The sequence below is a fragment of the Microcaecilia unicolor genome, chromosome 4, assembly GCF_901765095.1.
Source record: "Microcaecilia unicolor chromosome 4, aMicUni1.1, whole genome shotgun sequence".
Lineage (NCBI taxonomy): Eukaryota > Metazoa > Chordata > Amphibia > Gymnophiona > Siphonopidae > Microcaecilia > Microcaecilia unicolor.
This window is the reverse complement of record NC_044034.1, coordinates 337,897,690-337,924,466: the sequence shown is the minus strand read 5'-3', so window position 1 is coordinate 337,924,466 and position 26,777 is coordinate 337,897,690. Positions and strand designations below refer to the sequence as shown.

The window sequence follows — 26,777 nt, the reverse complement described above, 5'->3', positions numbered from 1 at the left end:
ATAACAAGCTAATTAACACCAATAATTGGCTTTTAACAAGCCATTATTGGCACTAATTAAATTTAATTCAACTTTAAGTACCTACAATTTACACTTGATCTGAAAAGGGGGTGCAGAAATGGGAGGGTCATGGGCGTAACGGGGCATTCCTACAATTAACATGCGTTGTTATAGAATAACGGGGATACTTGATCTAAACATGTACATTTGCACCATGTTTCAGTTGATGCAAATGGTCGTGCCTAAAGTTAGGTGTGATTGGGCATAAGCACTATTCTATAAACCGTGAATAAGTTTAAGTGTGGCTTATAGAATAGCGTTTTTTTCAGCACTGAATTTTTTGGCACCATATATAGAATCTAGCCCACAATGTGAAATTTATTTGCTACTTTTGAACTTATGCTAATTATAAAACCTAAATTAACTGCACTAACAATGTATGTACTATTAAGACATACAGAGGCATAATCGAAAGAGAAGGACGCACATCTTCCGACACAAATCGGGAGATGGGCGTCCTTCTCTCAGGGTCGCCTAAATCAGCATAATCGAAAGCCGATTTTGGGCGCCCTCAACTGCTTTCTGTCGTGGGGATGAACAAAGTTCATGGGGGCGTGTCGGCAGTGTACCGAAGGCGGGACAGGGGCGTGGTTAAGAGATGGGCATCCTTGGCCAATAATGGAAAAAAGAAGGGTGTCCCTGATGAGCATTTGGCCGACTTTACTTGGTCCAATTTTTTTCATGACCAAGCCTCGAAAAGGTGCCCGAACTGACCAGATGACCACCGGAGGGAATCAGGGATGACCTCCCCTTACTCCCCCAGTGGTCACCAACCCCCTCCCACCCTCCACCCCCAAAAATTAAAAAACATTTTTTCCAGCCTCAAATGTCATACCCAGCTCCATTACAGCAGTATGCAGGTCCCTGGAGCAGTTTTTAGTGGGTGCAGTGCACTTCAGGCAGGTGGACCCAGGCCCCCCCCCCCCCACCTGTTACACTTGTGGTGGTAAATATGAGCCCTCCAACACCCGAAACCCACTGCACCCACATGTAGGTGCCCCCCTTCACACCTTAGAGCTATGGTAGTGGTGTACAGTTGTGGGGAGTGGGTTTTTTTTTTGGGGGGGGGGAGTGTTGGGGGGCTTAGCACCCAAGGTAAGGGAGCTATGCACCTGGGAGCAATTTGTGAAGTCCACTTCTGTGCCCCCTAGGATGCCCAGTTGGTGTCCTGGCATGTTAGGGGGACCAGTGCACTACGAATGCTGGCTCCTCCCATGACCAAAGGGCTTGCATTTGGTCATTTTTGAGATGGGCGTCCTCGGTTTCCATTATCGGCGAAAACAGAGGTCGTCCATCTCTAAGGTCGACCATCTCAACATTTAGGTCGACCATCTCTAAGGTCGACCTAAATGTTGAGATTTGGGCGTCCCCGACCATAATATCGAAACGAAAGATGGACGCCCATCTTGTTTCGATAATACAGGATGCCCCGCTCCTTCGCGGGGACGTCTTCAGAGATGGGCGCCCTTAGAGATGGGCATCCCCATTCAAAAATGCCCCTCATACTGTTTTAAGTGGAACCGAGCAACCTGCATTCCCTTTAATAGTCCTCCACGCAAATCCATTAAAAGATCATTGGAATAGTCAAAGCATGGCATGACTATACTCTGAATAATCGTTCTAAAATTAGAACAGGTAAGAAGATCCTGTAATCTAATTAATTTCAATGTGAAAAACACTTGCTTAATTATTTTCTGCACTTGAGGTTTCATAGGAAGCTCAGAATCCAACATGACACCCAAATTACGGATAGTGTTAGCAATCAGAATCAACACATTGTTGAGAACAAAATTAAGAATGTCCCCAACAGAAAAACTAGATAGAAGTAAAATTTGCATTTTTGCCATGTTAAGTTGTAAATGGTTACCTCACAACCATTGATTTATTGCATTTAGGCAGAGAGTAAGAAAAGATTCATCTACTAAGTCGTCAATTTCTAGCAGAAAGTAGCAGCAAAACAGTCAATGGCTATTCTATAAGGGTGTGCATAAGTGGCGTAGGGGGAGTTCTATAACTGACACTCAAAAATGGATATATACAATTAACACTAGTACATTATTTTATCAGCTCTAAACCATTTTCAAAAAAAAAATTATTATTTTTTTTTTTTTTTTTTGAATTATCTTTATTGGTGCCAGAAGGCAAATAATCACATAATACATTTCTGAACATGAAAACTCTATACATACACGGTCCAAGATATATGCAAACATTTTGTCCATCATTACTTTCCAAAAATGACCAACGCTCTGTACAAGACCATCCATATCTACACCCCTTCTGACTTTTCTCATTTTTTATATGAATGCCTTCCCCACCCCTCTCCCCCCTCCCCCTCCCCTCCCCCTATATTGATGTGCCAAATTCCCATTTTTCACGGTAGCACTGCATATATTAAAAAATAAAAAAAAAATTGAAAATGTTGGTTTAGAGCTGATAAAATAATGTACTAGTGTTAATTGTATATGTCTTTTGAATTGAACAGTACCAGATTGAAAGATTAGAACCCTAAGGTGTTATACTCAAAAATGGATGCCAGAAAAAAATTGGCACTAAGGGCTATTCTATAATGGGTGTGTGCCTTTTATTGAATAGCACTTAGTATTGGTTTCCACACCTCCAGACTTACACCTGCTAAAACCTGGTGTAAATCCCTGTACCTAAGTCTGGCATAGAAATCCAATATTCTATAACACTGCACACAAGTCTTTGGAATGCTCATGCCCCTTCCATGGCCACACCCCTTTTTGGATTGCACACTATCGGGCATTTTCGAAAGACAAGGGCGCCCATCTTTTGACACAAATCGGGAGATGGGCGTCCTTCTCTCAGGGTTGCCCAAATCGGCATAATCGAAAGCCGATTTTGGGTGCCCTCAACTGCAGTCCGTCGCTGGGACAACCAAAGTTCCCGGGGAATGTCGGAGGTGTAGCGAAGGCGGGACTGGGGCGTGGTTAAGAGATGGGCGTCCTCGGCCGATAATGGAAAAAAGAAGGGCGTCCCTGATGAGCATTTGGTCAACTTTACTTGGTCCATTTTGTTTCACGACCAAGCCTCAAAAAGGTGCCCAAACTGACCAGATGACCACTGGAGGGAATCGGGGATGACCTCCCCTTACTCCCCCAGTGGTCACCAACCCCCTCCCACCCTAAAAAAAATTAAAAAACATTTTTTCCAGCCTCTATGCCAGCCTCAAATGTCATACCCAGCTCCATCACAGCAGTATGCAGGTCCCTGGAGCTGTTTTAGTGGGTGCAGTGCACTTCAGGCAGGCAGACCCAGGCCCATCCCCCCCACACCTGTTACACTTGTGCTGGTAAATGTGAGCCCTACAAAACCCACCAGAAGCCCACTGTACCCACATGTAGGTGCCCCTTCACCCCTTAGGGCTATGGTAGTGGTGTACAGTTGTGGGGAGTGGGTTTTGGGGGGCTCAGCACCCAAGGTAAGGGAGCTATGCACCTGGGAGCAATTTGTGAAGTCCACTGCAGTGCCCCCTAGGGTGCCCAGTTGGTGTCCTGGCATGTCAGGGGGACCAGTGCATTATGAATGCTGGCTCCTCCCATGACCAAATGCCTTGGATTTGGTCATTTTTGAGATGGGCGTCCTCGGTTTCCATTATGGTCGAAAACAAGGGACGACCATCTCTAAGGTCGACCTAAATGTTGAGATTTGGGCGTCCCCGACCATATTATCGAAACGAAAGATGGACGCCCATCTTGTTTCAATAATACGAGTTTCCCCGCCCCTTCACTGGGACGTCCTTAGAGATGGATGCCCTTAAAGATGGGCGTCCCCATTCGATTATGCCCCTCCACGGGAGTTAGGAACCCAGAATTTTAGAATAGTGTGCAGCCAGTTGCATGTGGAAATCCTAATTTCTGCCAATCTTAGCATTCAATTATTGATGGTTAACAGTGTGTTAGCCAACTAGGTTGCACGTGCATCTCACAAGTGTGCCCAAATGCCATACATAGAATCCAGGGGATTCTGCATAAATGTAAACGAGGTGCTCACATGAAAACAGCATAGGAAGGGCATCGGTGGTGCTGTCACTTATGCTCACCACTTACAGAATACTGTAAGTTGTGTCCTCACCACATTTATTTTATTTTAAACAAATGTATACCCTGCTACATCTACCATTCTGAGCAGTTTCCAAACTACACACATTATAAAATACACATACAACAATAATGAAGACAATACATAAAATATATTCTCCAGTATTTTCACTCACTAAAAAAAAAAAAAAAAACATCCATCATAAAATAGCAACAGTGAGAAAACAAAGACCTCACAAAAAGGTACATGCACTTGGTGAAAAGAGGGTACACTTAAAAATTTAGCAATGAACGTGCTAATTGATAAATATGTAACGAACACACCTTCAAAGGCACATCCTTTTTCAACGCCCTGTAAACCAACAACAAGATGCCATCTGAAGCCTTTTTCCAGCGTTGTTCTCTACGCGTTGCTTGCCCCGCTTCCCCTCATGCTGCATGCATGCTCTGTTTTAGTGAAACTGAGCATGCGCCAAACCAGGGGCCCAGGATCCAATTGCCCCCCCCCCCCCCCCCCCCATAGCTATGCCACTGGCCTGCTGTTATACCAGGTCCTGCCTGGTTAAACCTCAATGAGCTGGCTGGCCGACAATATTCAGCAAAACTTAACTGGGTAATGCTGCTGAATATCTCCACTATGGCTAGGTTAGGGGTGGTCCGGGGGCAGAGGTTGGGCAGAGCCACACTTAACAGGTTAGTGGTGATATTCAGTCCACTAACTGGTTAAGCAAATGACAAAGCTATGGCAAAAGGGGGCCTGCGCTGGCTTTGGCTGTGCTTTTGAGTGGGTAAAAGGCAGGTCTTTCTTTTTTTTAAGAAATGGCCATGCGGCAAGTGAAGCACTTGCTGCACAGCCATTTTTTTTGGGGGGGGGAGCACTTACAGCCGCCCAGTGAGGTAGCGGTAAGAGCTCCCACGCTAACCCGGCAGCAACCGGGAAGTGCATGGCACTGCCCAATTACCACAGCGTACACACTGGCCCAACATTAACACCTCAACAGTCAAGTTTTGCTTCCATCCGCTTTTTATTTAGGCAACCCCTGTGTTTATCCCATGCATTTTTTAATTGCCTCGCTGTTTTTGGCTCCACTACCTCTACTTGAAGGACATTCCAGACATCCACTACCCCTATGTGAAAAAATATTTCCTGATGTAACTCCTGAGTCCACTCTCCTGCAACCTCAATTCATGTCCTTCACATCTCTGGAAAAGATTGGTTCATATATTAATTCCTTTCAAGCACTTAAATGTCTGTATCATATCTCCTCTATCTCTTCTTTCCTCTAGCGTACCAAGTCTAGTATGTGATCCTTTTTGTGGGTTGAAAAATTGATTACCTATGTGAATCCTATTGCTGTCATTGTGTCCAGGAAGACAATTGTGATGGTATCTTGGGATTTGTTATGTAGATTAAAGTCTCCCATGATCACTAGCCTAGGGAAATTCAAGGTCACCTCTGTAATCAGATCAAACAATTCTTGCACAAATGATGTGCTACAAGGTGCTCAGCATACTAGGCGCAGCCAGATTGGTTTCTCCTCTTCTAGCAGAATTACAAGGGATTCTGATTCTTTTAGCTGGGAGATGGCGATTCCATGCAGTTTGATTGTATCCTGGATCAGGACTGCTACCCCTCCACCCAATCTTGGTTGATGTTGGATGTTGAAACATGTCGAGCATAGTTCAGACAGTGGTAAACCCCTGGTTTCATCTCACCAGGTTTCACTTATTCCTAAAATGTCTAGATGCTGTTCACAGATGACATCATGGATCATGGAGAATTTCTCAGCAGCTGATCTAGCACTCGCCAGGCTTATTTAATTATTACATTTGTACCCCGCGTTTTCCCACACATGGCAGGCTCAATGCGGCTTACATAGTAACAATATAAAGAATTACAAAGTCATAAGAGGAATAAACAATTTGTAGTAAATGCAAAATAATGGGATTAACGGATAAGTAAATTGAACATAGAAGGAATTGGGTGCAGAAGGAAATGAGCATTGGGAGGTAGGTGTAGGAAGATGGAAAGGAATGGATATGGGGTAGCAAAAAAAGGATAATGGGTAACATGGTCAATGTAAAAACAGTTGTCAATAAGAATCATGTGGGCAAGGTTTGGTTAGGTTGAATCATTGGGGTAAGCTATCTTGAAAAGATGGGTCTTCAGTGCTTTCCTGAAGGGCAAAAGGCCGTTAATGATACGGATAGGTCTTGGTAGAGCATTCCAAAGCTGGCTACCTGAAAAGGAAAAATTGGATGCATAGAAGGATCCAAAGGGTGGGCTGGGATGCTGGGGGGGGGGGGGGGGGGGGGGGTAGCTTGGCTCTTAAGTCTCAGTACTAAGCAGTTCTGTTCAGTGTGATAAAGAATGATTCTCTAATTTTCCTGACGTCATACACATTCAGGATAAACACATTTCACATTCCTCCATTTTATAGGTCTTTCAGTCTAAGGTGGCTAGCTATTAAAGTGAATTACGGCCCTAATGCAAGCTAGTTATCCCTTAATGTGTGAATAAGGGCAATAATGTGTGTTATATTACTGTAATGCATGTTAAAACAAGTTACCATGGGATACATATTAGAAAGATGCAAAGCATGCAAAACACCTCATTACTATGTAAACACAAGTTGTGTTATTCACGGAAAAATAATGCCAGCTAAAAGCTGGCTTTATTTTTCCTGGCTAGGAGCTTCAGATCACAAAGTTGTGGCCCGATGCTCCTTGATGATTCTTAAGGAGGACGGCACTTCCCCTCCCCCAAAATCCTCTCATTACCAAAAGCACTCCCTACCCTCGCACATGCCCCATCACTCAGACCTACCTTTAGTAATTCTTGGTGTCTAGTAGGGTCAGGAATAATCCCCAGTCGCTTCTGCCCCTTGCCAGTGCTGAGTTCAAAATGGCACCAGGGATCCCTAGCAGTATTCTGGTGGTACTATTGCTAAGGGTCAAACTGCCGTATAAAGGTCTTTTGCTGTTATATGGCAGCTTGACCCCAAGTGGTAGTACTGCATGACTACTGCTAGGGGTCAATAGTATCATTTTGAGCCTGGTGCTTGTAAGGGGCAGGAGTGACTAAGGATCACCCTTGCCCTGTCTCCACTAGACACCAGGGATTATTAAAGATAGGCCTGGGAAAAAGGCCTATGGAGGAAGGGTCGGGATGCACTTTTGGTGATGGGGGATTGTTTGGGGTAAGTGGCATCAAAAAGGGGGCTTGTATTTGGTGGGCATCAAGAGGGAGGATGTGCAAGCAGGGCGAGACGGGGAAATGCACTGGGGGCACTGGGCAGTGTGACCTCCAGGGAGGTTATCAGGGAAAGGTGGAATAGGGGCAGCTGCTAAATTATCACCAACCCCTTTTAAAAGTGCCTGAGAACATCAGGCACTAAGCAGCAGTGGCGTAGCTAGGGTAGTTGACACCCGGGGCTGGTCATTTTGTAACACTCCCCTCCAAAATCCAGTACTAGGCATGCCGACAATACAAAACACTCAGGACCTATACAGCAATTCTACCATACCATAAGCAGTCATTTCTACAGGTCACACAAGGAAAAGGAAAGCATCTTAAACACTACAGTGAGCACTAGAACATCAATTCACCTATTGTAAAACAAAACCAGACAGAATAGTACAGATCGTAGATCCTGCACAGTCAGTGCCAACTGAAAGCCATGTCTTTTTCACAAACACAGATACACCCTAATCCACTATAGAATAAGTAATCATAAACTTTCTATTTAGATAAAAATTAAACTGAACCCCCAAGATGCCAGACTCTGCATACAATGCAACACCCTAGAAACAGAAAATGTCCCCTAGTACTGTGCAAAATATAGAGACAGCAGATCTAAATTTGAAAAAACTAACAAGTACCAATCACCACTTTACAAATTAACAAATAGAAATAAAACAAATATAGAAAATAAAATAATACCATTTTATTGGACTAACAGATTTAGCTTTCAGAGGCCAAAACATCCTTCCTCAGGTCAATACAATATAGTTCTGTTAAAGTATCCTATCCTGACCTGAGGAAGGGGGGTTTGTTCTCCGAAAGTTAGTCAAATGTATTAAAATTAGTCCAATAAAAAGATTACCTTGTTTAAATGTTCTATTAAAAACATTTATTAACACAGCTACAATACTACTTTATCCTAAAGCAAAAAAATAAAAATACATATTTTATTTACAGTTTGTTGTCTCTGGTTTCTGCTTTCCTCATCTTCTTTTCACCGTCTTCCTTCCATCCAGCATCTGTCTTCGTTCTCTCTTTGCCATCCAGTGTCTGCCCCTCTGCTGTCCCCTCCGTCCAATGTCCTACCTCTCTCCCTGCCTCTTCCATCCACATCTGCCCTCTATCTCTGCCCCTTCCATCCACCATCTGCCCCTGTCTGCCCTCTCTCTCTCTCCCCCTTCCATTCACTGTCTGCCCTTTCTATCCCTTCCATCCACTGTCTGACCTTTCAATCCACCATTTGCCCTCCCTCTCCCATCCATCCAGGGTCTGCCTTCCCTCTCGCTCCCCCTTCCATCCAGGATCTGTCCCCTCTCTCTGCCCCTTTTTTCAGCCCCCAGTTCCAGCCCCCTTATCCCACCTGCCCCTAGTTCTAGCCCGAGCCCACATCTCCCACCTGCCACCCCTTTTCAGCTCCCAGTTTCAGCCCCACTATCCCACCAGTCCCCAGTTTCAGCCCCAGCCCTTTTCTCCCACCAGTCCAGAGCTTCAGCCCTAGCCACTTCTCACCGTCTCCTTTTCAGACCCCAGTCCCCACAGTTTCAGCCCCTGCCCCTTTTCAGACACCAGTCCCAGTACTAGCCCTTTTATCCCACCTACCCTCCTTTTCAGCCCCCAGCTCCAGCCCCCTTCATCCATATGCCTTGCATTAGGGCCCCCCTTTTCAGCCCCAGACCCATTTTCCCACCAGCCCCAGGCATGGCCCCCATTTTCCCTCATGGCCCCTTCTCAGACCCCAGTTCCAGCCCTCTTCTCCCATCTGAGAACCCCCTCCTCATCCCAGTCCCCTTCTCCCATCTGAGAACCCCCCTCCCCTCTTCTCCCATCTGAGCCCCCCCCCAACCAGACCCGACCTGCCTACCAGCTCCGTCGACAGATGACAGCCCTCTTCTCCTGCCATCACCCTGCCTTTAAAAAAAAAAATCTGTGAAGCGGCGTCACAGGCAGCGCCTCGTGTCTGCCCTGCTTGTAAAAGAAGCAAATCTCCTCCTCGTCGTCGGGCCTTCCCTCAATGTGTCCCGCCCTCCTCTGAGGTAACTTCCTATTTCTGCGAGGGTGGGACACAGTGAGGAAAGGCCCGACGATGAGGAGATTTGCTTCTTTTACACGCAGGGCAGACGCAAGGCGCTGCCTGCGATGCCACTTCACAAATTTTTTTTTTAAAGGCAGGGTGGTGGCAGGAGAAGAGGCTGTCGTCTGTTGACAGAGCTGGTAGGCAGGTGGGGACTCAGCGCCAGTGGCCCTTTGGGTGGGAGCAGCGGGAGCGGAGCACCCCCCCACCTGCTGACACCCAGGGCGGACCGCCCCCACTGCCCCACCCTTGCTACGCCACTGCTAAGCAGAGTCATGCGAAAAATGATCAGGAATATCCAAAGGGCTACAGTACAAAAAAACTGCACTTCACATTACCACTGAACTTGCTCCTTGCTGGGCTCTCAGCATTCTTAGCCTAGTGGTTAGTGCAGTGGACTTTGATCCTGGGGAACTGAGTTCAATTCCCACTACAGCTTCTTGTGACTCTGGGCAAGTCACTTAACCCTCCATTGCCCCTGGTACAAAGTAAGTACCTGAATATATGTAAACCGCTTTGAATGTAGTTGCAAAAACCTCAGAAAGGTGGTATATCAAGTCCCATTTCCCTTTGTAAGTGTGCTCCATAAGGCTGTCTCTGCAGTAAGGGCAGACACATTTCTGGGCTCATCTCAAAACCTAACCCAGGCAGTTTTTCTTTTCTCTTTTTTTGCACACATGAATGCTGACTGGATAATAATTACATTCTTAGAATTGTGTTTATTATTCCATCATTTATTTAATATCCTGCTTTTTGCCCTCCATACTTGAAAAAATAATTCTTGGGTTGTGCATGTGGGCCTCCAGCAAGATCATTCATGGCATGCTGATTTATAACTACCACCACAGTAATTTAAGTATTTGTTTCTTCCGGCTGTCTATGTAGCATTTAAATGGTGATGTCTGCTAAAGCAATAGAAAATATTTTAGCTCAGTTATACATATCCACTAAGACACAGTTCCATCTTCTCCCCTATGTTTCATCAGATTCCCTCCCCCCACTACTCCTTTTTCCTTCAGGCAATATGGCAAAAATGAAACAGCTCAGGAGAAGCCATCAACAGCTTCCCCCGACATTTATTAGCACTCTGGTACAATTTGTACTCTGGCTCAGTATTTCAAAACCTTTTATTTTTTTTTCAGGAAGTTAGAATTTGAACTAGTCATTCTGAGGATAAATAGCATTTGCTTGCCGTCCCTGCAGGGTCGCCAAACAAATAGACCCAATATGTCAGACAGCCTGGGTACTTGCACCATTTTTCAAGGCAATCATAGATTTGTATGGAGATGATGAAAATCACACACAGGCACACACAGCTGTCATCTCACCATGTTTCATTTAAGGCTTAAAAACTTTAAATGGTAAGGACAAAAGAAGTATACTGGGTTCAGATCAGGGGTCTGTCAAGCCCAGCATCATATTTCTGACCATGGCAAATCCAGGTCAAAGGTATTCATTCATTCATTTATTGTTTAGGATTTATTTACCACCTTTTTGAAGGAATTCACTCAAGGTGGTGTACAGTAAGAATAGATCAAACATGAGCAATATAGGCAATTACAGCAGTAAAAATATTCAAATAACAATACAAAGTATGGCATAGTATACTACTTACAATGTCAACACAATATGTAATAGAACATTTTAATTGACAGTCAAGGGTATAAGCAAAGATGGTAAGAGAGTAAGAAGAGTTAGAAAGTAAGGTGACTAATTTAAAGAAAGTTACACATGAGGTCAGAGAAATGGTTAAATATTTTCTCAGCTAGGGTAGGAGTGGATAAACATGTCCTGGAGCAGTATGTGAAGCCCTTGTGTGTGTGAGTGAGACTAACAAGTTAGTAACTTCTTCCATTAAAGGCCTGGTTGCAGAGCCAAGCTTTCACCTGTTTCCTGAAGTAGAGATAGTCTTGTGTTAAGTGGAGCCTTTCAGAGAGTGCATTCCAGAGTGTGGGGGCTACTCAGGAGAAGGCTTGCTTGCGGGTATCACATCATATAATGTCTTTTGGAGAGGGTGTGGTTAGTGATAATCCTTGAGAAGACCTTAGAGGGGCATTTTCGAACGGGGACGTCCATCTCCATGGCCGGCCATCTCCGGGGTGAAGGGGTGGAGCCAACCGTATTTTCGAAAAAGATGGCTGGCCATCTTTTGTTGGGGCCGCCCAAATGTCAGAGATGGCCGGGGGCAGCCTCGGTTTTTGCCCATAATGGAAACCGAAGCTGGCCATCTCAAACCCAGCCAAATCCAAGGCATTTGGTTGTGGGAGAGGCCAGGATTCGTAGTGCACTGGTCCCCCTCACATGCCAGGACACCAACTGGGCACCCGAGGGGGCACTTCTAAAAAGTAAAAAAAAAAATTAAAATAGCTCCCAGGTGCATAGCTCCCTTACCTTGGGTGCTGAGCCCCCGAAACCCCCACTCCCCACAACTATACACCACTACCATAGTCCTAAGGGGTGAAGGGGGGCACCTACATGTGGGTACAGTGGGTTTCGAGTGGGTTTTGAAGGGCTCCCATTTTCCACCACAAGTGTAACAGGTAGGGGGAGGGGATGGGCCTGGGTCCGCCTGCCTGAAGTCCACTGCACCCACTAAACCTGCTCCAGGGACCTGTATACTGCTGCGATGGACCTGAGTATGACATTTGAGGCTGGCATAGAGGCTGGCAAAAAAAGTTTTTAAAGTTGTTTTTTTGAGGGTGGGAGGGGGTTGGTGACCACTGGGGGAGTCAGGGGAGGTGATCCCCGATTCCCTCCGGTGGTCATCTGGTTAGTTCAGGCACTTTTTTGGGACTTGGACCTGAAAAAAAAAGGGACCACGTAAAGCCGGCGAAATGCTCGTCAAGGCCGGCTTTCTTTTTTCAATTATCGGGCGAAGCCAGCCATCTCAACACATGCCCATGTCCCGCCCCCGTCCTGCCTTCACTACCGTGCTGACACGCCCCCTTGAAGTTTCACCGGCCCCACGACGGAACGCAGTTGAAGCCGGCAAAAATTGGCTTTCGATTATACCGATTTGGCCGGCTTCAAGAGATGGCCGGCCATCTCCCGATTTGTATCGGAAGATGGCCGGCGATCTCCTTCGAAAATAAGCTGGTTAGTGTCCTAGGCAGTGTGTAGAAGATCACCCTATTCCTTCAGGTCCTCAGGGCCATTTCCTTTAAGGGCCTTGAAGATCAGACATAGAGTTTTATACTTAGTCCTGTGTTATACTGGTAGCCAATGAAGATTTTGCAAAAATGGTGTGATGTGGTCACATCACTTGCAACCTTCTATGAGCCTTGCTGCAGCATTCTGAATCAATTGGAGCTGGTGGAGGCCCTACCATTGTACAGTACATTGCAGTAATCCAGTCTCGATGTTATTATGGCATGCACAACTGGGATCCTACTAGCCAGCAGGATCACAAAGAATAGATCCAAATCCTTCTTACTCATATTCAGGGATATGCAGTGTTTTTTCCAATCTACCTGGCTAATAAAGGTCTAAGGACTTTCCCTCTATGAACTTATCCAAACCCCTTATACAGCAGGCTATACTAACTGCTTTCACTATATCCTTTGGCAACATATTACGTTGAATATTGCACTTAAGCACATAAATGTTTTCTGTCCACATATGCCTGGATATCCAATGCTGGGACCAATACATGGCCTAGCATTGAATATTTATTTATTTATTTATTACATTTATACCCCGCGCTTTCCCACTCATCGCAGGCTCAATGCGGCTTACATAGTAACAAGAGAATACAATCTGTAGTATCAGAATCAACAAAGGAGGTATGTGATAGGACAAATGAACAAGGAGTAAATGGGATAGAAGAGGTGTGAGAGAGAGGATAGGGATAGGTAAGGAGGTGGGGCAATAAAGGAGAAATTGGGAAGAGCATGGAGGGTAATAAGGTTGGTAGGATATATTTTCTGAGTCATTGTAGTTAATAATTAGTTGAACCGGTAAATAGATGGATTGCTTATGGTTGCTTATGGTATGTCATTCGGGTAAACCTGTTTGAATAGATGGGTTTTCAATAGTTTCCTAAAGGGAAGATATTCACTAATTGACCGAATGTGTCTGGGTAGAGCATTCCAGAGTTGGGATAACTGGGAATAACAGTAAAAACAAGGCAGGCCTTGTTGATAACTCCACCCCCCCCCCCCCCCCCCCCCCCCCCGTAATTAAAGTAAAAGGAAATGTCTCTAGAAATTGCAATCGCTGCTCTATGTAATAAACGTGAGCCAAGTATAGGGCAATGAAGCCATTGTGACATCACTGATGAGGTTGGCTCTTTGGCATTGGTGGAATGAGGCAATATGACATCACAATATCAGCTCTTCTTACCAGAGACTGACACTCTTCACACTAAGGGGGAAGTTATCAACATGGGTTACCATTCAAACTGATAACTTCCCCTCTTAAACAGATAACTTGGAACTACATAGTTGATGGTCTGACAAACAGATAATATGGTTGAATTTCCACATGAAACTAATCAGAAAAGTTTTCTGCTCATCTTTATGCAGTTGTCATCCCACTGAATACTGAGCCCCATAAAGACCAATATCCAAAAGATGTGTCTGGGTAACTTCAGGAGTTCTCTGAGCTTTTTAAATTTCTCCTCCCATAGGCTGAAAGATTTTGCTTGGCTAACTTGTTAACTGGACAATATTTATCTGGGTATAAAAGTTTGAAGCACGCTAGGGGTACAATCAAAGTTTAGCCAGATAGTACTAAATTACTTACACCATCCAGTTAAACTTAAGTGGTTAAGTCGGACTACTGGAAAAACTGACCTTGCTATTTCAGCAGCCTAGTTTGACCTGATCTAATTTAACAGTCAGACTTCCGGTCAAATCCACCGAACATCTTGTAAAGAGCTGTCTGGATACCATCCTGCTGCATTTCGGCCTCATACAGTACAATCTCGATTATCTGACCATCCGGCATATCTGACAGGATCCCCCCGCGCGGTAACGTCATGCAGCTTCTCTTTCTGTTTTCCAAACCTGGGACCCTACATTTACCACAAAATAGCACCATTGTGAGCCAGGACCCTGCTTTTACTGCCTTTGTTTCTATATTGTTTGAAGGATTACCATTGTTTTCTGTATTATCTGACTTTTCACTTATCTGACAATGGGTCGGTCCCGTTTAGGTTGGATAATTGAGACTTTACTGTACTTTCTTACTGATCTGATCTAATCTAATCATTTATATTCCACCCAATCCCTGTAACAGCCCAAAGCGAATTACAATAATATAACCGGTATATTGTACCTTGACTTACACCTTTCTCTATTATTATAATACCTCAATCATTTTTTTTTCCTTGAATCTCACTAGGCCAGTTTCCCTCCCTATTTTATTCTTCTTTCTTTATTCAAATTTACCCCCATTTACTATGCCGTGCTAGCAGTTGCTGTGCAGCAATGCTGACATGGCAGCCCCTAGCGTGCCTTAGTAAACAGGGGGGTTAGATTGTCTTGCTGTTTCCGGTTTGAAAAAAGATGATTTTTCTAAAGAATAGCGATTTGGTGCAGGAGAGGGCTACTGTGTCCATTGCTTTATTATCAAAATATAGAGGAGGTGAGTACGCAGGGTGCCCTAGTAGGGCAAGCCTCACGGTGATTGATTTTCTGTCTCCATCTACTGGTTGACAGTCATAACCCACAGGTGCTGGACTAGTCTGATGAAACTGAAGGTAAGAAAACTAGCAGATAAGACATAACTTCTCCTTAAGCAATAAATGGCACAGCTATTATGAGAAATAATAACAATCATAATGGAAAGAATATAACAGTAGCACTCTCTTCCTTACACAGCTATTAATGATCTTTATCTTTTTATTTGTCACCTATTATCTATTCTAAAGGATTGAAACACTGTATGCACAGTGCAAGTCTGTCAGGTTTGCAGCTTTTCCAAATTATAAAGCATTCACTGAATACTCCTACAAGATTTCTGCAACCAGACTGGAAAAATAAATAATGATAGAAGAGACACAATATTTAAACTGATGCCATTAGATCTTTGCGACAGCAGGATCTGCACAAAGGCACCCAATTTCTAGAGGTATTATACCATACCAATGGCAGTAATAATTGTTTGAGTGTGCTTGTTGAAGATAATCACAGCAGGTAGTTAATAGCAGATTGTATGTCGCTGCTTTTAATCTCCCCATGCTACAGCTGTCAAAAATAAAACAGTAAGAGGTATTTGTACCTGTTTTGCAACTCATGGAGTTGAAGCTCTGCTACATAATGGGTGGCTGAGGATACTGTAAGCACTCGAGCATCGCAGTCCTGCCTTCCCGACTCCTTCAGAGTCTCCAGGAGAAGATTTGTCAATAGGAAATGCCCCAGGTAATTCAACCCAAAATGTTCCTCAAACCCATCCACGGTCTTTCTTTTAGGGACCAGCATCACGCCAGCTAAAGCAGATAAAGCAAAATCCCAGATTATCATTGGAAATGTGTTAGAGAAATAATACATTTTCACACTGCTTCCTGTCTCGTGTATGCTTTCCTCATTAGTTGCAACACTAAAAGGCGGTAAATAAAAAGAAAGAAAGCAAGCCACTGAAATAGTGGTAGCTGCCAAGATATGAAAGAAAAAAACAAAGAACAGAACTACTAAAACGGGCATTCTTTTAAACAAGAAACAGTAAAACAATTTATTTTCACAATAACTGTCACCTTCTCAATACAGGAAAACATAACATAACATAAGGTTACTTCCTGTTCCGGGACAGAGAGAGCAGTGAACCAGCGCGGAGCCGGCACACCCCAGCAACGTGCAGTCGGGGCAGATCGGCCCTCCCGCCCGTCCCTCCCGCCCGTCCCTCGCCGCAGGTATGCGCTCCGGTGGGGGGGGGAGGTATGCGCTCAGGGGGGGTGCGCTCCAGCGGGAGGAGGGTGCGCCGTGCTGCACCCGGGGGGGGGGGGGGTGCGCAGCGGCGACCCGCCCCGGGTGTCAGCTCCCCTCGCTACGGCTCTGTTTCGAAGGTTGCCCTTCTTCGTCAGATCGGAAATAAGCAAATGTGGTAGCAGGTAGTATAACTAAGAGAAAGTAATGCTTTGCTGTTTCTCTTATTTATACTACCTGTTCTTCATTTAATGAGGGTACAGCTTCAACCATTTCAAATAGATGGTCAACTATTTTTTTTTATTTATTTGGCTTTTACTCAGGCCTGTTTCTTAGTAGTAGCTCAAGGTGAGTTTCATTCAGGTACATTGGGTATTTCCCTGTCCCTGGAGGGCTCACAAACTAATTTTGTACCTGAGGTAATGGAGGGTTAAGTGACTTGGCCCAAGTAGGGTTACCATACGTCCGGTTTTACCCGGACATGTCTTCTTTTTGAGGACATGGCTGGGCAACTGGGTGGGTTTTGCCAGCCTGCCCGGACAATTGGGTAGGCTGGTCTAATGGTGTCCTATCCTAGTCCCCTACCCTTATCTTACTCTACTGCCCTGGTGTTATAGTGACCTCTTTGGGGCAGGAAAGAGCCCCCTCTTTCCTGCCCAGAGCACCTTCATTCTGTTCCCCTTGCAATGCTGACGGTCCCGGCGCCAATTCAAAATGGCCGCCGAGAGTTGAAGTGGCCTCGAGAGACTTCTGCAGAAGTCTCACGAGGCCGCTTCAACTCTCAGTGGCCATTTTGAATTGTCGCCGGGACCGTCAGCACTCAGCATTGCAAGGGGAACAGAATGCAGGGCAGCGCTGTGAGTAGGAAAGAAGAGGGGGGGGGGCTCTTTCCTGCCCCAAAGAGGCCACTAGACCACCAGGGCAGTAGAGTAAGGTAAGGTAAGGGGAGGATAGGACACCCTTAGGGGGGGTGTGACGGGGGGGGGGGGGGAAGGAGTGGGGCAATAATGTGACAGGGGGTGGGGTGGTGTGTGAAAGGGGGTGGGGAGGGGTGTGGTGGGGGCAGGGTATGTGTCCTCTTTTGCGGGGGACCAAATATGGTAACCCTAGGCCCAAGATCACAAGCAGCAGCAGTGGGATTTGAACTGGCCACCTCTGGATGTCAAGACCGGTGCTCTCTACTGGATGAGTCTAGACAAATTAGGTATAAGAGGAGTGCATCAGGAAGAGGGTACTGATGGAATGTGCATCCCAGGTAGTAGATGATATGATAGCTATAAATGGGTCCATATCTTAGTAGAAATAAGGGAATGCTGCAGGATGGCAGATAAACCACAGACAGAACAGTTTAAGGCAGTGAAGGAGGGGGATTTTCATGGTATCAGATGCTTCACATATTTGCTGCATCCCATTGTCTAACACTCCTTAGGCCTGGTACAGCAACAGAAGCAGAATTCCTGTCTTAAAGCACTGATTAAGAAGTGCTGAAAAATAGGAGGGTATTTTCACTGGAGTGTGTGGTGAGGATGACATATCTCAGAATAGGACAAACTCAAAGAACCTTACACTCACAGTGTAAGGCCACTCAGAGAAGCAGGAATTTTTCTTAACAACCAAACTTCTCAGCAGTGCTGGCTCAAGGGACTACGGCATCGGTGCCTCCCTGCCCCTTCCCCTGGTATAAGTTTAAATGCGAGAAGAGGAAGTACCTGTTCTCACATTTAAATCTCCAGCGGTACCGGTGGCCATACGGAGAGTTGAGCACAGCAGCATGAGCAAAACATGCTCTCACCACTGTAAAGGCCAAGCTGGTGAGGCAGGCTTTTGGTACCCTTGAGTTTTGGCACCTTGAGCCAGGCCAGTGCCTCCCCTGGTTCTCGCCTTGAACTGGCCATACCCATCATGGACGCCTCTGCTGATGACTGGACCAGTACGACATGGCAAAGCATTGTTTCTTGCCTGCAAGATGTGTTTCCTTAGCAGGATTGATCGGGTATCCAGGTGGAAAGGTAATGTCATCCGACAGCATTGGAAAGGAACAGCTCTAACAGAACTAGTGTCAAGAGCTGAGCCTTCATGGCCCTTCTTCTCACAGCAGTTTCCTCAGCTCTTCAGTTCTATAGCTTAAGAAGGAATGCAAATCTCGGGAAAGTGGAATTATATGGAAAACATCTGTTACAGGTGAGAAACATCGCATTCTCATCCATAGGCAGGATTGAATCAGGGTTGCCAATTGAACTATAATTTGTTCATTGTCCAGGAGCAGCCCATTCTTAAAGAAAGATGCAAAAGTTGTCAATGTTAAAAAGAGAGGTTGGCCAGCCAGTGCTGTAGCGAGGGCGGCTGACACCCGGGGTGAGTCGCCGCTGCGCACCCCCCCCCCTCCGGGTGCAGCACGGCACCCCCCCCTCCGGAGCGCATTCTTACTGCCATACAAAAGCGGGGGGCGGGCCGACCTGCCCCAAGTGCATGTCGCTGGGAGCTGCGTCGGCTCCGCTGGTTCCCTGCTCTCTCTGCCCCGGAACAGGAAGTAACCTGTTCCGGGGCAGAGGGAGCAGTGAACCAGTGGAGCCGACACCCCCCAGTGGCGTGCACCCGGGGCGGACCGCCCCACCGCCCCCACTTCCTACGCCACTGTGGCCAGCACAGCTCAGCAGAATGCACTGTCTTTGATTACAGACTGGTCCAAGCAGTAGTGGGAGGTGAATTTTTCACGACAGCACCAAGTTGCTGTTATGTATATGGTATCCAATGACCAGTTCGTTTTTTTTTTTTTTAGCAAAAAAGGTGCCGGTACTCAAATGACAGGCCACCTTTCAGGGGTGGGGTGATCACTGAGGGACCCACTCCACAATAGCCAGGCCCCCTGCAACCAGTCACAGAATCTATGACAAGGCAGAATTGGTGTGTAGAGCCTGAACTCTTTCATTGAAACTTGGGGACCATGGGTCAATTTTAGCAGACAATGGAAAAGATGCCGGTATTCAGTATCACCCGAGTACCCCCTCAAAAAAAAGCCCTGCCAGTGATGCAGATTTCAGGAGGGTTACAGTAGCGGCATTGGCTCTGATTTGCAAAGAGCTGTGAGTGAGAGCCTGTTTAAAGCCCAGAGAGTTTGAAGGGTTTCTCCTGCCAATTCTTAGGTCATTTAGGGCAAAACATAGGAAACTTCTTTCCTCACTGACGTGCAAAGACATGACTATCTTTGGTAAAAACTTAGGATGAGTATGAAGAACTATTCTGTGGTAATGAAATTGAGTACAACATACAGCTCACAAGTAACAAAGACTTGTGAAGTCCGCTTTTCCTTCTAGCTGAAGTAACTGCTTCTAGAAAGAACAGGTCACATGTTCAAGTGAACTGGACTCCCATTAGCTCAAAATGTGGCCTTATACGAGAGTTAACAACAACATAAAAGTCCAAGGGCACAGGAGATCTCTGCAGTGGTGGTGTGGTATGAAAACAGTTGTCCATAAATTATTGAATATTTTGAAGCGAGGAGCTTACTGATGAGTGCCAAGATGTACTCCGATGGGAGGATGCTTGTAGCTCTAGTTTATAGAGATGGCACAGCATAGCTACACTTGATAGATGGGAAGGGGAAGGGGGACTTGATATACCACCTTTCTGTGGTTTTTGCAATTACTTCAAGGCGGTTTCCATAGTATATACAGGTACTTATTTGTATCTGGGGCAATGGAGGGTTGAGTGATTTGCCCAGAGTCACAAGGAGTTGCAGTGGGAATTGAATCCAGTTCCCTAGCATCAAAGTCTGCTGCATTAACCACTAGGCTACTCCTTGCCACAACCAGTATATCCTGCATAGGCACTGGAAGGCCTAAAGTGGAAAATAAACACTGCTCAATTTCCATCCTTTCAGGGCTAACAGTTTCAGGATTGGGGGACTGTCACAGCAACAGTTCTGTGTGACTAGTGATGAAAATATTCAAACCTTACACAGGGTCATAACTTGAGGGAGACAGCTCTGTTGAGGCCACTAAGGTAGAGAATGCCACGGGGACAGGGAACCGCAGTAACCGCGGGGATGGAGACAGAGCTCGCGGGGACGCGGACAGATCCAATGGGGACAGGACGGAGATGGAGACAGAGCCCACAGGGATGGGAACAAACTTTGTCCCCATGTCATTTTCTAGTTGGAAGGGTAGAGGGTGGTGGTGGGAAGGAGGGTTATTACAGTTGCTCATTGCTATTATTGTTTTCTATTTCTAATTTATAGCAGTTGCACATCATATTGTTCCTTTTTATACGTTAACAAAAAGATTTAAATATAAAATCATAAGTGTTCAAGGCTTCTGTAGATGAGGACAGAGCCCATGGGGACGGGATGAAGACAGAGCCTGTGGGGATGGGGCGGGGACGGAGACAGAACTTGTGGGGATGGGGTGGGAACAGAGACAGAACCCATGGGGACGGGGTGAGGATGGAGACAGAACCCACGAGGATGGGGCGGGGATGGGGGTCAAACTTTGCCCCTATGTCATTCCCTATACTAAGGTGCTATGAGAATTGTTGTGTTGGGCCTTTTATGAAACTTGTGTAGGCTCTTCGGGGGCAATGTTTCTAATAGCTAATTTTTCACATATCATGATGGTCATGAACATCACTTCTAAGACTGTATATAGAGTATGATCTCAGTCTCTCAAATTTACTAACCCTTGCTATAGTAGTTGGGATGGGGGGGAGATCAGCATAGAGCAAGGGCAAAAATCAGTTTAAGACCAGCACATCCCTTGCCAACCACTTCAGGGACATGCAAAGAGCAATAAACCTCTGTCAGCAATAAAAAAATTCAAAGCTATTTGGAGGGGGGGGTGGGGAAGAGAGAGGAGGTTACTCAGTCTTAGAACATGTCTTGCATAGGGTTTGAATCTTATAAGGAGATGCTGGAACGAGGGAGAGGAGAGAGAGAGAGAGATGAGACAATGGCAGACTCGCACGGGAAGAGAGTCAGATCACTAGGGTGCAAGGAGGGAACCAATGCATGTGATCTGGATAAGGGGCCCAACTGTGTGTGTCACATGCCGAATTCATGTGACTTGACATGTCTGTTGTAGATGGTGGTCACTCACACTTTTTCGTGAAGTCTTTGGGGAGGTGAAAGACTTATTTTGCACCAGGCGGTGTCGAATGAGGCTGGCTGTGTGGTGTGGAGGTCCATATCCAGCTCTGTAGGCCCTACCTAGGAGCATGATGGGGTTCACTCTGGGACAGCATGGATTATTGCACCAGATATTGAATGTGGCCTATCTAGCTAACCATGGTGTCCAGTTCTGCCTGGACCACTGAACACTGGACTCAATATTCAAAATGATTTAAATGGCCAGGAGAAGCTCCTAGCCATTTAAATTGCCTGGCCCGGGCTAACTGGGCATTTAACGGGATAGTGCCAGTGAAAATGCCTGGTTAGTGCCCAAGCTGAAACCAGCTACTCAGATGGCCGACTCTGTATACCCAGAAAAACAATGCCAAAGTCCGGACATGGTCCAGCACTGAATTTCCGGTATAATGCCAGCAGCGGTCAGCAAATGCTGATTGCTGCCAGCTGAATATCGGGCCCATTATATTTTGCTAAGCTTTAGCTCAGGTGAAAAGGTCTCTCAACATTTCTATTTCTGTACAGTAAATAAAGCTGTGGCCTTTTGTTTCTAAAGTTGTGCCCTATATAATTATGGCTTGATCTGCTAAATGCATTCAGTGAACAGCAGCGTTTTTGGGTGGGGGTGGCAGAATGAGGTGTGGATGAATCTTTTGGAGGGACGGATGTCCCATATCCCCATGTTAGCCTATTTGTCTGAAGACACTCTGGACAAGGTACAATGTAACTCAGCAATGAGATGGGTATGGCAAACTAAAATTTAGCTTTTCACATGCTAGAGATATTTCTGTTTGCCACAGTCATTTTTTCCCCTTAAAAGAACTAGATGAATATATAAGGGGAAAAAATGACTGTGGCAAACATATTTTTTGTTCAATAGCAACTGAAATGGCGCATCATCCATTTCCTCATGTTTGGAAGTTCAACAATGCTACTGTAGGGATTACTTTCTTCAGCAGTAAACCAAGCCAAGGTTATTTCCATTTTTCTTTTCCAATAAAACCCTAGCTTATTTAATTTTGGGGGCACACGGCCACTTTTTCTCCCTCTTCGCTCAGCCTGTGTGACAGATGCAGGGATATTTGTGCCTGCGATATTTGCACACAGCGTTGGTGCTTCTTGCTGTGAAAATTGCCCTGGGACTTACAATTCTCCAGAGTGTTTTTCAGACTGGATTAGAAAGCGAGATTCAGAATGAAATGGCAGAATGCAGAACATTAATGTCACATAACCCTTGTTTTGATAGGGTTGTCTTCTCTGTTGCTTTCACTGATTTAGCAGTATTGACAGCAGAGATCTTTGTTTGAACAAAGTGCCAACAAAAATGCTAAGGCGGTAAGAAAAAGAAAAGAATTAATAAATAAGCTGTACAGCAATGTGCTAACAGGGATCTGCCTTCTGGTGGCAAGCAAACCCTGAACTCTCAATGCATATGTCTTGATAGCCCACACTATGGCTATGAATACCTACGCTTCCGAAAGCTGCTGAAAACATACCTCTTCGAACAAGCCTATCCAAACGACCCAACTTAATTTACGATCAAAATCCACACCTCTAACATTAAACATGCCTCTAACCCCCCCCCCCCCCACCTATCTTCATCCCATCCTTTTCTATACAATCGCATTATCTTTGTGATTCTTTTTACCCATATATTGTGTTATCTCTGCGACACTTTGTACCCATACACTGTAAGCCGCACTGAGCCTGCTATCGAGTGGGAAAGAGCGGGGTATAAATGCTATAAATAAAAATAAAAAAGATAGCATACGCACTGGAGAAATATTTAGAGAGCACAGATATGACGCTCGCTGGGGGTGGGAACTACCGCTGGGCTGCTGCGGTAGTCTCATAGTACTTCCTTTTTAGCGAGCGGTAAGCCCGCAATGGGCTTACTGCCGCACTATAAAAGGAGCCCTTAGTGCAAGGGGGCATTCATGGGGGCAACACATGGGCAAGGCATTGGCATGTCCAGAAATTCCACGGACAACTTCTAGAATATTGTTAAGTTACTTGCTAAGGTGCCACATTTTGGTGCCCACATTTGCAGCTGCTATTGGCCTAAATGTTGGCATGTCAATGCAGACTTATACTACTACTACTACTTATTTCTAAAGCGCTACTAGACGTACACAACGCTGTACACTTGAACATGAAGAGACAATCCCTGCTCGACAGAGCTTACAATCTAATTAGGAGAGACAAACAGGACGAACAAGAGATAAGGGAATATTAAAGTGAGGATGATAAAATAAGGGTTCTGAACAAGTTAATAAGGGTTAGGAGTTAAAAGCAGCATCAAAAAGGTGGGCTTTTAGCTTAGATTTGAAGATGGTCAGAGATGGAGCTTGACGTACCGGCTCAGGAAGTCTATTCCAGGCATATGGTGCAGCAAGATAAAAGGAACGGAGTCTGGAGTTAGCGGTGGAGGAGAAGGGTGCAGATAAGAGAGATTTACCCAGTGAACGGAGTTCCCGGGGAGGAATGTAGGGAGAGATGAGAGTGGAGAGGTACTGAGGAGCTGCAGAGTGAATGCACTTATAAGTCAATAAGAGGAGTTTGAATTGTATGCGGAAACGGATAGGAAGCCAGTGAAGTGACATGAGGAGAGGGCTAATATGAGCATAACGACACTGGCGGAATATTAGTCGTGCAGCAGAATTTTGAGCAGATTGAAGAGGAGAGAGAAAGCTAAGTAGGAGACCTGTGAGAAGCAAGTTACAATAGTCTAAGCGAGAGGTGATAAGAGTGTGGATGAGGGTTCTGGTAGTGTGCTCAGAAAGGAAAGGGCAAATTTTGCTGATATAGATGTTTGACCTCTTGCACTTTTGTCTGCTCTTTGGTTGGTGGGGATTATAGTTTCCTCTCCCACACACCACTGGAATCCTCGAGGTCTCTCGGTCTGCTGGGCCAAGGCACATTCTTTATATCAGAAGCTCCTTAGGCAAAATTTCATTATACTAGTGTCCTATAGTGGAATCCGGGCAAGTAGTAAAACGATAAATGCACAAAGGAGTTCCCCCCATTTTCCTGTCACGGTAGCAAATAACGAAAACGGAATGCAAAGCTATTATAATGCGCTAATTACTATTATAATGTGCATGCAAGGCGATGCACAGCCATTTCCGACCCCATGCACAAAGCAGTCCCTACCTTTACCGTGGAAATCTAACGGGAGGTCTGCAGCTCTCGTTAATCCCTAGCTGGGCTGCTGCTGCAAGGAAGCTGATGTTCAGGAGCTGCTCGGTGCCCATTGGAAATCTCCCTTGTGTCCTCTTGCTCTCATCTGGTGCTGGCATTGTAGGGCAGGAAGTTATTCCTTCCAGAAGCACTTGAAGAGGAGGGAGGAATAGGGGAAAATACAAGCCTGTCTCTTCAAGACAGTGATTTCTCATTTTTTTAAAGGTCCCTGTTTGAAATAGAATTGAACTCCGACAGAAAACTTTTTTTTTTCATTTCCCGACCCATTTATACAGTCCTGGTCTCTCTCACCAATCACAGCGCATTTAGCCGACACCAGTATCAGCTAAACGCGCTGTGATTGGTGGGCAGGCAGGCAGGCAAGTGCTGTAGACAGCTATTATACACAGAGCTTGTCTACGTGTATGAAGCTGTCTATGACATGCGTAGAGCAGCCACACTTAACGCTTGGCTGCTCTGCGCTTGCTCAGCTGACCAACTGACTGGAAGGAGATCGCATGCAAATGTGCTAACATCGAGCAGCTCATTTGCATGCAATTTCCTTCATGCATGCCCGTTGTTTACAAAATCAGTAAGCAGCAACCAGGGATCGGTAAGGGAGGGGCTTTTAGCATTGACTTTGTGCATCTGGGCCTAAGTTAAACCTTGGTGCCAGCGTGGGGAGACTGTGCTGGCTGACTATTGGCACCTCTAAATGTAGCCCCTACAGCATGAAAGGGAAGATATATGCATTCACTATTTGCTGGTGAACCCATAATTGGTTTTGAACATTGGTCCAGGGAATAGAATAATTTCTTATTGGATGTTTGGGACTGTTTGTGGACCAGGGTCCCAGAACACTGGAGCAATGGCACTTGTGGATAATGATACAAGCAAACCCTGAGTAATGCATCGTTTACAAAAATCCCTTCCACTTGTCCTCTTTTAACAGCTGATGATGGTGGCTTTTCCATTAAACACACAGACAGTTGAGATGTACATAAAGAGTGAATTATTTTCATTTTTGATGCAAATGTGTCAGTAAGACACTTCACCGCCAAGCTCCATTTCTCACTAAAATTGAAGTGCAGGCTGCCAGATCTGCTCTTGACTGTGAGCGGGTTGTGACAACAAGCCCTGAATAATAAACCAGTGGGAGCAATTTCAGCAGCTTGTATAATTTATGAATGCTCAGATTTTGGGGTGCTTTAAAGGAAATGCACTAAAGCTCCATCTGTAAAAAAACCCAAAACAAAACATGTTATCTATATAACATGACTTTGCATTTTTAAAGGAAAGAGGACATTGTCTCAGGTGCCCTGTACATCCCAGTATAAATCAAAATTCAAAATAATTTAAAGCCCGCACAGTAACATAAAAGAATAAGGAGATAAGATCAAAAATAGCCAAAGAAGCAGTAGTAGAGGTTGCTCTAGCTGACTAATGAAACTAATTTTAGCTGATATTTCTTTTGCTGTTTTCTTCACCTGATCAGGAAATATGGAAGAGTGGGGCAGGGAAAGTGCATATGTTAGTATAAGCAGGGGTGTGCTGGTAAATTTTTAACAACAGGCTCTTTCTCTGGACGTAGCCAGCTCTGCAGTTGGAAGGGCCAGGGGTGGCGGGGTGGGGTGGGGGAGCAACACTTGCCTCTCTCTCCTCCCTCCCTTCGTGCAGGCACGCTAGGCATACCTTTGGTGGCAGCCAATAAATGGACTGCCACCACTCCCAAGGTCTTGCTCTGAGCAGCATGCTGGAACTTCTCTCACATGCTCGAGAAGTCCCAGCCTGCTGCCCAGAGCTGGAAACAAGGAGCGGGGAGCAGCAGTAGTCTATTTACTTGGCTGGCAGGGCTCAGCTTCCCCACCAGCAAAGTAAAAGATAATTCAGCAGGGGGCCCAAGCCCACATTTTGGGAGCCAGTTGTTAAAGTAGCCATGGAGGGCCCTACTTTAACAACCGGCTCCCAAAATTCTTAAAAACTTAACAACTGGCTCTTGCGAGCCTGTGAGAGCCTGCTCCAGCACACCACTGAGTATAAGGCTCTTGAAATATGTTTTTTTTCCTCATGTGCACTTCTCCTGAGTAAATTCTGCTTTGTTAAATCCATGATGATCATTGCAGTATTATAATAATGAAAGGCACTTTTGATCTGTGGAGGGATATAGTAAATCCATTTT

The 26,777-nt window shown here is 45.5% G+C and overlaps 1 protein-coding gene across 1 annotated transcript in view; it reads right to left on the bottom strand.

Annotated features, from left to right (window-relative positions):
• DHRSX (dehydrogenase/reductase X-linked) overlaps positions 1 to 26,777 on the bottom strand; it is a 319,241-nt gene that overhangs the window by 41,889 nt on the left and 250,575 nt on the right. The window contains exon 5 of the mRNA XM_030202103.1: positions 15,662 to 15,869. Coding sequence (XP_030057963.1) covers positions 15,662 to 15,869 — 208 coding nt within the window. The remainder of the gene's footprint in view (positions 1 to 15,661; positions 15,870 to 26,777) is intronic.